This window comes from Schistocerca piceifrons, chromosome 3, assembly GCF_021461385.2.
Source record: "Schistocerca piceifrons isolate TAMUIC-IGC-003096 chromosome 3, iqSchPice1.1, whole genome shotgun sequence".
NCBI classification, from domain to species: domain Eukaryota; kingdom Metazoa; phylum Arthropoda; class Insecta; order Orthoptera; family Acrididae; genus Schistocerca; species Schistocerca piceifrons.
Window position 1 is genome coordinate 693,465,258 of NC_060140.1, and position 14,132 is coordinate 693,479,389.

General features: G+C 40.9%; 1 protein-coding gene across 1 annotated transcript in view; it reads left to right on the plus strand.

Moving 5' to 3' along the window:
- The window catches only part of LOC124789683 (ATP-dependent translocase ABCB1-like), a 213,597-nt gene that overhangs the window by 91,705 nt on the left and 107,760 nt on the right, over window positions 1–14,132 (plus strand). Inside the window, exons 10-11 of the mRNA XM_047257118.1 lie at window positions 5,627–5,752; window positions 9,258–9,461. Of these exons, the coding sequence (XP_047113074.1) occupies window positions 5,627–5,752; window positions 9,258–9,461 (330 nt within the window). The remainder of the gene's footprint in view (window positions 1–5,626; window positions 5,753–9,257; window positions 9,462–14,132) is intronic.

A 14,132-nucleotide genomic window follows, 5' to 3' on the forward strand; every position in this document is an offset into this window, starting at 1 on the left:
TCCACCCTATACTCAGATGATAACAAAACTTTCGCACACACCACACTCTCACTCTGAGTAGCCAGTTTAAGGTTCCCAAACTGACCTGTTACTGAAAAGACACGCCGAATTTAATGATTATACTCCTCGCTCCATACAATGCAAAATTTACAATAAGTTACGACTGAAAAATTGTTTTCAAGTTACAGACCTCACTAAGCTACTAAATAAGCCACAGTCACTGAATGTAAACTCTGATATGTTGTCACATTTTAAATACTAATTTAGTCACCACGTCCACCCTATACTCAGATGATAACAAAACTTTCGCACACACCACACTCTCAGTCTGAGTAGCCAGTTTAAGGTTCCCAAACTGACCTGTTACTGAAAAGACACGCCGAATTTAATGGTTATACTCCTCGCTCCATACAATGCAAAATTTACAATAAGTTACGACTGTACAGTATGACACTTGGAGTTTAACCCTCTGCTTACCAGAAAATCTATGTAGAGTAGCCTACCAGTCGGAACTCTCAGGCCCCTATTGTTTAAATTGACATAAACTGAGGCTGTTTTGACTACTTACGATATGAATGATGTGAACGACTTACGAGGTATAAGCAATTTTAAAATCATTTTATTTATTTAAAGTTTACATTTTAAAAACGCAGTTTTTATACTTTTACTGCTGGTTTTTATTCTTACTGCAAATTTTCACAGGATCTACAGACAGTATCAGAATGTTTCGAGCATACACGTTTGGTGCACTTATAACATGTAATTATACTTTTTCTATCTCTCTTCTCTATACAATATGCACATCTTCTCCTTTTCTTAGCTGGTGGTTTCACTGCCCTTTCTGGAACCGGTGCTGCTTCTTTACCCATGCTTAGTTGCTTTCCGAAACTGATGATGAAAGTACGACGTCTCATTTCTTTTATTGGTAGCCATCATCCAAATTACGTATACACTCATTATACTTACATGATGTTCAGGAAAACCACCAATTGCCGGCTCCTTGTTTTTCTCTTCAAACTGTAGCATCGCGTCTTCTAGTCTGTCAACGCCGCCCTTTGTGGCATTGTATGTAATTATAACTACACACTTCTGCACTTGCCATGATGACACGGTTGGTTGGTCAAGAAAGCTGAGGACGGTAAAAACTTAGTTTTTTTGTGAACATAAGAGGCTATCATCACATCTGGTTGAAAAAATTAATGCAGAGTATAGTTCATGTCCTTCAGGTGACAGGCAGTTCAATATTGTTCTTTCGGATAGTACCAGCTAGTGTCAGATTTGTCGACAGCAAATAATGAACTAAATAGAGAAATGTAAAAACAATTATCATAGGTGGTATTACTTCGAGACTTTCCAGTTTCAATCAGCACGTTTTTCACAACATTCTCTCCAAGTCGCACGCCTCAGCTTTCTTCATCCTTCCCCAAATACACACTCATCTTAAAGCAATAGCTTCCTGCACTGTCACAAACTGCCCATAATTTTATTCCGTATCTACCAGATTTTGATGGAATTCCTTGTGGAAATGGACTGCCACCTCGAAATGTAACCAGCTGTGCTATGCATTTCATTAAAATCTTCAATGACTGTTATTTGCTGCTTATTAACTTATCAGGACTGGACTAATTTATGCAAGCTTCTGCTTTATGTAATTGTTTTGGGGAAGGAGACCAGACAGCATGGTCATCGGTCTCATCGGATTAGGTAAGGATGGGGAAGGAAGTCGGCCGTGCCCTTTCAGAGGAACCATCCCGGCATTTGCCTGGAGTGATTTAGGGAAATCACGGAAAACCTAAATCAGGATGGCCGGACGCGGGCTTGAACCATGTAATTGTTTTGCATAAATACTTCTGAAGATGACGGAAAAACAATTTGACCATTCAGCAGCTTCTGAGCACTCTGTAAAGTACTTTCAGATATTGAATATGGTGCACTTTATGTAATTTTTGGGATAAATGCTTGTGAACACTGCAGAAAAATTGTAACATTTGAAAACTTTACAGCACAGCCAAGATGACTAGCCTATATTGTGACCCTTTATGTAATTTTCTGTATGTGTGTGTGTGTGTGTGTGTGTGTGTGTGTGTGTGTGTGTGCGTGCGTGTGCGCGCGCGCGCGCGTTTATTACGAAAGCTTTTGATAAGTAATCGAGTACCTTATATTGCATTATCATTAGCACAGTCTTTAATTTTTACATTTATTAGCATTGGCCGTTTTCAGTTTCTTTTTTAATTTTCTGTCATCTTCCTTCTTGATGATGTCACACATTTAAGGTTATTGATTGACGTTATTGCCCTTGGCATTTAGGCAACCCTCACTAGCACTGGTACTTTTCAAGGTCATTTACAGGGTCACAATTACTGAAATATATGAAATAAAATCGTCATAACTTTTGAACGGTTTGCGTTAGGACGCTCAAATTGCACGATTGGCAGCAGGTCATGATGGGAATTAGTATGTGCATGCACGTGACGAAGCCCACTTTCATTTGGATTGGTTTGTCAATAAGCAAAATTGGCCCATTTGGAGAACTGAGAGTCCGCATTTAGCGATCGAGAAGTCTCTTCCCCCTTAACAGGTGACTGTGTAGTGTGCAGTGTCAAGTTACAGGATATTCCTTGAGGGCACGGCGACTACCGAACGGTACGCGAAGGTTTTGGAAGATGATTTTATCACCATTATCCAAACTGGTCCTGGATTCGACAATATGTGGTTCATGCAAGACGGAGATCGACCCCATCGAAGCAGGAGAGTGTTTGATGTCCTCGAGGAGCACTTTGGGGGTTGCATTCTGGCCCTGGGATACCCAGAGGCCACTGCCATGGACTTCGATTGGCCGCCATATTCTCCGCATTTGAAAACATTCGACTCCTTTGTGTAGAGCTGTATTAAAGACAAGGCGTACAGCAATAACCCCAAAACCATTGCTGAGTTGAAAACAGCCAGTGAGGAGGTCATCCACAGCATCGATGTTCCGACACCTCAGCGGGTCATGCAGAACTTCGCTATTCGTCTGCGCCACATCATCGCCAATGATGGCAGGCATACTGAACATCTCATAACGTAAATCCGAATATCTGTAGAGACGTATACAAGTTGAATGAAATGTGTGCACACCGCAGTTTGTAACTGATTTACGTTTTTTTTTATATAGTTCAATAATTGTTGCTCTGTAGATATACTACTGACCTACGTTAAAAAGGGAACGGCAAAACTGTGTGCTATACTACGACTATTGACATTTCCTTACACGTATACGATTTGATGCCAATACAATAGTTTATCATCGATAATTCTTTCAAATGTGCGAGAGCGATCTTAACCATTTGAAAACAAACCAAAAATTATTAGTCACTTTCTCGTCCTGTTCATTCAGCGCAGCCATCATCGTTACTTAAAAAAGTATCATACTGTTAGAAGCACAAGGGCTTACCTAGCTAGGGGTACAGAATTCGTATCCTGCCGCGTTGGAGAAACAGACGTTTCAGTTGAGAATCAGTTTGAAGAAAGCCAGAAGGTGTAGCGGTTAACGACTAGTAGAAGTCTACCCGAAGTCATTTGCAGCTTTAACAGGCTTATTGCAATTATAAAATAAAATAAATAAACATTAAGGTAAACAAATTCTATCATAAACAAGAAATATTCACAAAGAATAGGGTGGCAATTGTAGAGAGTGATAAAATCTTATGACATCGGATGATCAACCATGTACCGGTAAGCGCTCCTTGTTTTCCTTGTAATATGCAAATGGACAGTTTCAGGGTGTATGTATTTATGTTAAACTCATATCCCATCTGCAACTTAGAATGTCGGTCACTGAAATGTTAACTGTCAAGTTATTCATTTGAAAAGTTTATACACCATGCGATGTGACAGTTATGTTGGGCCTTTAAGGGCGTCTTTGGATGCCTTATCACATGAGTGATATGTTACTCTTTGGCTACCAGAGGTTGTAGTACGAATAGAAAACAGAGAGAGAGAGAGAGAGAGAGAGAGAGAGAGAGAGAGAGAGTCTGCTGAGAGAGTGTGTCTTGTATTGCTTATGAGTGGGAAGCTTTGACGGCGGACGCGCTGAATGGAGACTGAAATCTGTCTGAGATTCTCCCTGCTGTGACTGAGGATAGTGAATGATTTTGAGATGATTTCATAGAGAGACGACACATTTGGAGAAAGATAAATGAATATAGTTCTTACTTGCTGCAATTGTTAGGCGTGTATTTACTGTAGTGTAAATACTGCACTTTGTTCAACGGCATTTACATTTTCATATCTAAGGCAAATTATCGGTCATATGTTCAGAATCTGAATTATTGCTCGTCACCCACCACTTTTAGTTCAAAGTACGTTATAACGGAAAAAAGTGTAAATTTGTAACTAAAGTACTGTATGAATAGTTTTTATTATGTGTGACAATGCCACGAAAATATAATAGTTTCATGCTAATGTGATACATTTCTGTGTTATTAAAGAGATTCGAATAGCTTCCGTTTAAAATAACCTTTTCATTGATTTTCAAACATTTCGTTAAGTCTATCTTTACAGTGTAAATGCAGATCGTAATATTACTGCACTATCCCTTCTATCACAATTGCGTGGACATGGAGCTGCAGTACTGAAATGATAAGAAAATTCTCATTTGGCAAAGTAGCCTAAGGCATATGATTAAACAATTAGCTGCACAGTGATTTATTTCGGTGCATGCATTCCAGAACTTCATGTTATAACAGATAAAGAATAGAGGACGGAGCTGAGTTACCGTTGCGAGTAAGGATCAATGGCAGGGATTAAAGCGAACTTTGTGAGATGGAATCTAAAATCGTAGTCATTTGTAAAATTTGCCCATATTTCAGTTTATGCAGTCTCTAACGAACACAATTCCAGTAACCTTTCATGTGTTATTGCTTTTGAACTGCGTTTTAATAATCAGTAGTTTATTTAAAAATCTATGATTTGTTTCCCATCCTTTGTAACTTAATGAATCCCATACTATAAATTCGGCTGTACAGGTGCCTGTATATTCAGTCGTGAATGTGAACACGAATTTTATTATGAAAGTTGATTTCAGCAGAAATATTAATCAACACAGAGCTAAATTGCATTCATCACCCCTTTTCAATTCTTTGCTTGCCTTTTCAGCTCAGAAGGTAACTACTGCTGCGGAGACTCCGAGACTTGTTTCTGTTTACTAAATTATTTTCGACGTGGTTATTACATTTCGTGTTTTTGCGTGGACAAATGTTTGACTATCAGCCTGAGACTCAAACGCTCATAAGACTTTAACCGCCAACAAGGAATATTAATTACACGTACATCGAATCAGTTTATCAACATTCAAGAAGTAACTGATTTAAAATTCATCCAAAAATCCATCTATGTGTACGAATCTGTGGACAGATATTTCCCAGGTAGAAATTAACTCTAAAAGGTGCACATTTTCAGGGCATTTTACTGAAGTCATGTGTTATCATGTACTCAGGTCAGCCACAAGAAAAATGTAGGAGGCTTACAACCTCTCCAAATGGTGTAATGTGAATTGTGTTGTGAAATACCCTGTCGTTCTGACTCAACTTTCTGCCTGCTTCTGATTACATTGTTTTACTATGCAAGACGTTCTCCTTGTCACCAGGTCCTTCAAGGTCTCAACTTGAAGATCAAAGCTGGTGAGACCGTGGCGCTTGTCGGAAGTTCCGGCTGTGGGAAGTCCACGTGCATGCAGCTCATCCAAAGATTCTACGACCCTGTGCAAGGAACAGTGCGTATCTTATATATATCAACAGAATTTTTCCAGCAAAGTACAGCTTTTATTCTAAAGGTGCTGCTATGAAGCAATCGAATAACAAACTAAAAAACCACAACCAGATTACAGAAAATAATTCTTTCTATATTCATAAAGTAGCTGTTTAAATTCTGGAACTTTCGTCATTGTTGTTTTGATCATTTCATCGTTGTGATTTACGTTATGGATTTGTTTGGTATATGTGACTGTCTAGATTTCACATGCTGTGAGGTCAAAAGTCACAGGAATGGTTGTACCATTTATAGTTTGTAGATGTGCCATGTATGACCCCTGAATGTTTCAGCTGGATGTTGCGAGTCAGTTGAAGTTGGCACCGGATTTTCAAGAAATATGCATTGTTCCAGACTTCTTGATAGATACGCTATAATTCTAGAATTCTTTGTACAAAATTTGAATAGTCTCACAGTAGGTTAAATTATTTTCTAACTGTTGCGTTAACATGTTTAGATAACATTTTCCATCCTATGTCGGTTATTGCATCCGAAAGGTTTTGAAAGACAGGATGAGATGGTGTGGAGAATGCCTCTATCATGGAGGAGGTTAAATTCTTTCAAACCGATAAAACATTTCAGTTCCGGTAGACTGTACATTTTTACGCGTGTTACGGTTCACAAATGTCAGTTAAACTAGGGCGATGAATGCACAAGAGCACTGACTGATCGAGCTTAATTATGATACTTACGTCTTTCTTAGTTAACTTGTTCCTTGTTGTCTGATGCTTACCTACTTCTATAAGAACAAGCTTTAAAGACATGTCATCCATATCATTGCCTTTTCTTTTAACGGGGTACCTTGATGTTCTTCGTTTACTGAATATCTGGAGCTGGTGTGCGGTCATGACCATCTTCCAAACGCAAAAATAATTTTTCGTTGCCTCCAGCAAATAAATTGAAACAATGCCACTAATTCTTATCACAGCAGCTCCATTATACCTCAGATTCTACAGCGCTTTTCATTGCAAATTAAATGTACCTTACCGCTATCATTGAAAACGCTGCAAAATCTATCCCTGCCACAATTTTGCTATAAGTAGCCAACTTAAATTAAACAATGAAACTTGGCGTAATCTTGCGCAGATAGTAAACAGTGGGAGTTTGATCCTCCTGCTACCTGAGCACAAAGTTTTCCGAGTTCGAGTAAGGGTTAAACTGACTATTTTCTATGGAACTGTTGGAGCAAAATCCAGAACTGTGGTCAGAACTGCTGTACGAATTTGTTTTTTATGTAGAGGAAATAGGTCCCTCATTATTATAATTATCTCATGAACCATTATTTGAAAAATAAAATGTCATTAGAGTTTCCTGTAACATTCTTTGGGAGCTATTAAGAGTTTTGATCATAACTTTTCCACAAATTGGCAAATGTTTCTTGCAAGATTAAAATTTTCCGAATTCCTATTATATTCTTCACGAAATTCTGCAGAACTCTTCAAATTCTGCACAGAGAAGTCTAGCGTAACAGCACATCTATTAACAGCTCCGAAAAAATGAATACTTCTCGAAAGTCGCATGCCAACTTTACCAGACATATGTTGCGTACGCCATGTGTGTAGACATGTCACCTGAGCGTACTGTTGGCGACAGCTGTGTAGTCAGTGTGACAAACACGTCGTGAATTAACCTACTTCGAACGTGAAATGATAATCGTTGCTAGAACCAGGGTTCATATCATACAGGAGATTACACAAAGAACCGAGGTCAACAGCGAAGTCTTCAATATCGCAGAGACAGTGTTTCACATGCGTAAACCGACGCTTAGGACGACCACAAGTATTTCAGGAAAAAATGTCACGTCGTCCCCGCAGTAGTCCAGTAAATGAAGAAAATTTAGGGGGAAAAGTCGTGTAGTAACAGATTTTTGTACAGCATTAGGGGCAGTGTCATAAACAACGTACTAAATATCCTGACCGGTTTGCTGTGAGCATTGGGACTGCGGGCGTTCAAAGGTCACTTTTTATGTTGTTCTTGACTATCTCGTAAGCCGTGGCAACTAGTGAAAATGATTGTCAGTACAAAATTTCGTAGAAGAAGGGCCATACTCATTTTTTTCTCTAGGACTAATAGTTTCCACATTTCAGTACCTTTTTTTGTAGGAAACTCAAAGTTGTTTAATTTTGTACCAAAAACTAGTTTCGATATATGGCCTGGTTTTCGAGATGAAGTTACGTTCACACGACGCCCCCCCCCCCCCCCCCCTCCCTCACCACCACCACACCGTAAAACTCACACCACGCTGTTCAGGATTTTTCATACGTTATTCATTACGCGCCCCCTACGACTGTACAAAAATTACGATTTTCTTCCCCAGTCGATATTTTTTGGTCTTCGTAGACTGGGCTACAGATCCATAAAAGGCAAACAACAATCTGCTTTGAATTACATCGCCAGAAGTTTGAATGTAAGAAATCAAACAACTTTTTCTACCAAGATCATACGGGAACAAGTGCACCACATATGCTTCAGCAGTAGACGACTGATTCATGTTAGAGTGCTGCCCCATAAATGTTGGCCATCCATAACTGGTGACTACGCAGTTTATCACTGTGAACCATACACACCACGTTTACAAGTGATTTTTTGTATATTAAACAGAGATCGCAACAAAGATGCTTCTTCACAACTAAAAAAACGTTACAGAACACTTTTTGTTGTTTATTCAGTTTTCCATAGTTATAACTTTATAACGCTGTTACACCGAAAGATGGAAGGAACATCCGGAGCATGGTTATTAGGAACTGATTGCAAATACGGATTGGATCAAGTTGAAGCATATCGTTTGTGCCCTTTTAATAATGAGCCACGTGTGCGTCCCCTGTAATTGTTTTAGGAAAATCACGAAAAACATTTCACGTGTGTGGCCAGACGGATATATCAACCATCTTTCTGGCGAATGTGAATGCAGTAAGTTAACCACGGGAATACATCGACTAGCTCAATGACACAAAATCGTAAAAGACCTCATAAGAGCCGGGTGGTGTGGCCGAGCGGTTCTACGCCCTTCATTCTGGAACCGCGCGACCGCTACGGTCGCAGGTTCGAATCCTGCCTCGGGCATGGATGTGTGTGATGTCCTTAGGATAGTTAGGTTTAAGTAGTTCTAAGTTATACCTCAGATGTCAAGTCCCATAGTTCAAATGGTTCAAATGGCTCTGAGCACTATGGGACTGAACATCTGAGGTCATCAGTCCCCTAGAACTTAGAACTACTCAAACCTAACTAACCTAAGGACATCATACACATCCATGCCCGAGGTAGGATTCGAACCTGCGACCGTAGCGGTCGCGCGGTTCCAGACTGAAGTGCCTAGAACCAGTCGACCACTACGGCCGGCTAAGTCTCATAGTGCTCAGAGCCATTTGAACAATTTGAACCTCAAAAGACTTCTAGAACATTTCGGGATCCAAAACAAATTTAATCTGTAAAACTACGTGAGATTAAGTCGAAATTATTCCTGTTTGCAGGTAGAACTGGACGGGCGCGACATGAAGACGCTGAACGTGGGCTGGCTGCGGTCGCAGATCGGCGTGGTGAGCCAGGAGCCGGTGCTCTTCCACGCAACTATCGCCGAGAACATCCGCTACGGGCGAGAGGGCTGTTCCATGCAGGAAATCGAGGAGGTGGCGAAAGTAGCCAATGCACACGGTTTCATATCGAAACTGCCACAGGTAAATCTTTCTGTTTCATTCTAGATATTTTACGACTACGTGCCCAAGCCCTACGTACCATGTTTAGCGGCTGCTGTTTTCTCTCTGCCCGCACTGTCAGCTACAAGAGGCACCCTGTAATGTTTATCATTTAACAGGTTGGGAAGACACTCATAGTCTAAGATCCAAGTTTATCTGACAAGCGCCGGCCGTTGTGGCCAAGCGGTTCTAGGCTCTTCAGTCCGGAACCGTGCGCCTGCTACGGTAGCAGGTTTGAATCCTGCCTCGGGCATGGATGTGTGTGATGTCCTTAGGTTAGTTAGGTTTAAGTAGTTCTACGTTCTGGGGTACTGATGACCTCATATGTTAAGTCCCATGGTGCTCAGAGCCATACCTGACAAGATCCAAATAAATTTTGATTATCAAACACTTTAAATTTTGGGCCTGCACTGTTCCCATTTAATATATCAAATAATCGACCTAATCCTTCATTGACATTTCAGTCACGTAGTCCTTTGGAGGGCCAGGTGCCGAAAAGTTGATCACTCAGTGCAAATGCCTAGAGATCAACCACATGAAATCCATTGCTCATACAGGCTGTTTTATGTTCAGACGAGTGATATAATTCCTGCAATTGGCACTGATCAGTTCTAGTGACGTAATCAGTTATTATCACGAGCATACGCGCGACCGATCGCGACACCACTGTTTCATGATTTTGCGGTACGATATTCTGACAATAAGTATCTAAGCTCGTGATATTTGGCCAAACTGATTATAACTCTCTCACACACTTCTAAGTTGTTCAAAATGGTTCAAATGGCTGTGAGCACTATGGGGCTCAACTTCTGACGTCATTAGTCCCCTAGAACTTAGAACTAGTTAAACCTAACTAACCTAAGAACATCACACACATCCATACCCGAGGCAGGATTCGTACCTGGGACTGTAGCAGTGGCGCGATTCCAGACTGCAGCGCCTAGAACCGCGCGGCCAATTCGGCCGGCTTTTAAGTTGTCATAGATAATTGTTCACACAAGCTACTTCTCCCGTAACCAACCCGACGCGGTTTATTTATTTTATTTATTTAGACTACTGGTTCCGTACGACCAAATTGAGGAGCAAATATCCAAGATCATGGAACGTGTCATTACATGACATTAAAACACAAAAGTAATGACCGATAAAAAATAAAACGTTTGTGAACCCAGAAAAAGTCAATCCATAAGTTTAAGTAAAAGCAGTCAACAATACAACAAAAGAATCAGGTTGATTTTTCAAGGAGCTTCTCAGCAGAATAGGAGAGACCCATGAAGAAACTCTTCAGTTTAGATTTGAAAGCGCGTGGATTACTGCTAAGATTTTTGTGATAATGGCTGCAGCAGTTTACTGCACACTTTTCTGCGCAATGGTTAAGGAAGTGCGATCCCAATGCATATTGGGTTTCTGCCGACTATTAACTGAGTGAAAGCTGAGTTGATTGTTGTTCTCGCGACTGTTTAGGAATTTTCATTCTCAAATAAATCACTCATACTGAAACGTGAACACTGATAAGAAATACACAACTTCCGTGGAAATGATTTTGATTATTTCGACATAGTAACCGTACATTGCTTTCTGTAGCCGCGGCACTGGCATTGCATGACACACCCACCACAGAAGCGCTCCCCAGAGAGGCGACGATAGATATTTCCGGCCGGCCGGAGTGGCCGAGCGGTTAAAGGCGCTACAGTCTGGAAACGCACGACCGCTACGGTCGCAGGTTCGAATCCTGCCTCGGGCATGGATGTGTGTGCTGTCCTTAGGTTAGTTAGGTTTAATTAGTTCTAAGTTCTAGGGGACTTATGACTACAGCAGTTGAGTCCCATAGTGCTCAGAGCCAGATATTTCCGTGAGGTACTCTGCAGTATTTTAAAACACTAGTTTCAAAGTTCTTTCTTAAAGTGATTTCGACCAGGAGCCCAAGGTGCGGCCGTGGCGAAGGTAACATACATTCACACTCATTCATATTCAAAAACAGATTCAGCATATACGTGTCCTTACGAGATGCCTGCAATCTCACGAATATCAAGAATCGGTATATGGCAAGCTTCTATCATGAAGGCATGAATTTTATTGATATTTACTTCACAGTAATAATTAACATCGGATATGCCCCAAGGAAGTGTAATAGTACCTCTGATTTTCACGGTAAGCATAAAGGAACTGACACGCAGGATGAGCAGCTCTATTAGGTTGTTCGCTGACGATGCTATTGTGTGTGGGAAAATATCACCGTTGAACGATCGTAAGGAAATGTAGACAGGCTTGGAAAAAAATCTACTAGTTGTAACGAATACCAGCTCACTTTAAATGTGGGTGAATATAACATAGTGCCTATAACAAATAGAAAAACTCGACAGTATAATATTAGTGGTGATCATCCCGAGCATGACGTATGGTATAAGGGGCATTCAAATGAAACCCGGTCACTAGTGTAAAGTAACGGTAACGATTTTACTCGTATTAACTCCACAATGCAGTTATACGCAGTACACATACTCAAAAACAGTCTCCGAAACTGTTGGTATATTTATCCCATTGCAACATTTGAGGGTCGATTCCATCCTTGAAGAGGCTAGTAGTCTGCTGTCGGATCCAGGCTTAGACCACTCACACACTTCGTCGTCCGTTGCGAATCGATGTCGGTGAATAGCTTGTTTTAGAGGTCCAAATACATTAAAGTCACACGGTGAAAGGTCGAAATGTCGGGACTGTACGGTAGATGTTCCAGCGTTTCCCACCGAAACTGCTGCAATGTCGTCTTCACCGCATTGGTCGTGTGTGGGCGGGCATTATCATGCAGGAGGATAACGCCACTGGACAAATTGGACAACATGCTTCAACGTTTCTACTTGATGGCTCGTCTAAAATTCTGTAAAGTGGCTTGATAACGCTGGGCATTCCTTCTAAACCTAAAATGCCAAATTATCTTCCGGGTTGTGTTTTACCCCTTAAAAGTGAAATTGGGCACAAATAAAAAAATACTTATTCCACTATTTTGTCCCCTCTTCACACCTGCCAAGTTTAATCAAGCTCGTTTATTTACACTTGGGAATATTCGCTTACGAGTCACAGTCCACACAACAAAATGTTTTGTTTTCGCACTGTACAATTCTCTACACGTGTTTCTACGGAAGTGACGCTGATTTCTTAAGCGACTTAGAAAATCGTGCGTTGCTTGTGTATGAATTCGAACAAACCTGTTGCAACAATTTTATTATCAGCATCAAACCATCTTAATCACTTGAAAGTTCAAGAAGTGCAATAGCCGAGTAAGTGGCTGAGGTTGCTAAAGTACCTTCTACGCTGGCACTGTAATCAGAGGTTGTCGGTTCGAATCCTCAAGCGGGAATAAATTTACATCAACAGTATTTGGGCAGCGAGAGGTGAATAAAGGGTTGCGCCAAATCTCACATCAGCATACTTTCCTCCAATGCCCTGGATTAAAACCCAAGACTGTCGTCAGTGTCCCGTAAATTGAGGGCATGTGACTATATTGACGATAGTCGTCCAGTAGATAAAGCCGTTAAGCTCGGTAACCCCTTTGCTGTTATTGTGCAAGACAAGGCTTATATCAATGAATAATTCTCCTATTGTAATAGTACTGTCTGGAAAAATATCTTCGTGCATTTGTTTATCTGTATACTGTCCCTCGATTCTATTACCGTGCTATAAAGCATTGCTATTTGACAATGGTTAGTCAACTGTCAGCAGATAAAACACTAAACAAAGTAAGAGCCTACGGAATATCAGACCAGCTGTGTGGCTGGATTGAAGAGTTTTTAGCAAACAGAACAGAGCATGTTGTTCTCAATGGAGAGACGTCTACAGACGTTAAAGTAACCTCTTGCGTGCCACAGGGGAGTGCTATGGGACCATTGCTTTTCACAATATATATAAATGACCTAGTAGATAGTGTCGGAAGTTCCATGCGGCTTTTTACGGATGATGCTGTAGTATACAGAGAAGTTGCAGCATTAGAAAACTGCAGCGAAATGCAGGATGATCTGCAGCGTATAGGCACTTGGTGCAGGGAGTGGCAACGGACGCTTAACATAGACAAATGTAATGTATTGCGAATACATAGAAAGAAGGATCATTTATTGTATGATTATATGATAGCGGAACAAACACTGGTAGCAGTTACTTCTGTAAAATATCTGGGAGTATGCGTACGGAACGATTTGAAGTGGAATGATCATATAAAAGTAATTGTTCGTAATGTGGGTGCCAGGTTGAGATTCATTGGGAGAGTCCATCAACAAAGAAGGTGGCTTACAAAACACTCGTCCGACCTATACTTGAGTATTGCTCATCATTGTGGTATCCGTACTTGGTCGGGTTGACAGAGGAGATAGAGAAGATCTAAAGAGTAGCGGCACGTTTCGTCACAGGGTTATCTGCTGAGCGTGATAGTGCTACGGAGATGTTTAGCAAACTCAAGAGGCAGACTCTGCAAAAGAGGCGCTCTGCATCGCGGTGTAGCTTGCTGTCCAGGTTTCGAGAGAGTGAGTTTCAGGATGAGGTATCGAATATATTGCTTCCCCCTACTCACACCTCCCGAGGAGATCACGAATGCAAAATTAGAGAGATTTGTGCGTACACGGAGGTTTTCCGGCAGTCGTTCTTCCCGCGAACCATACGCGACTG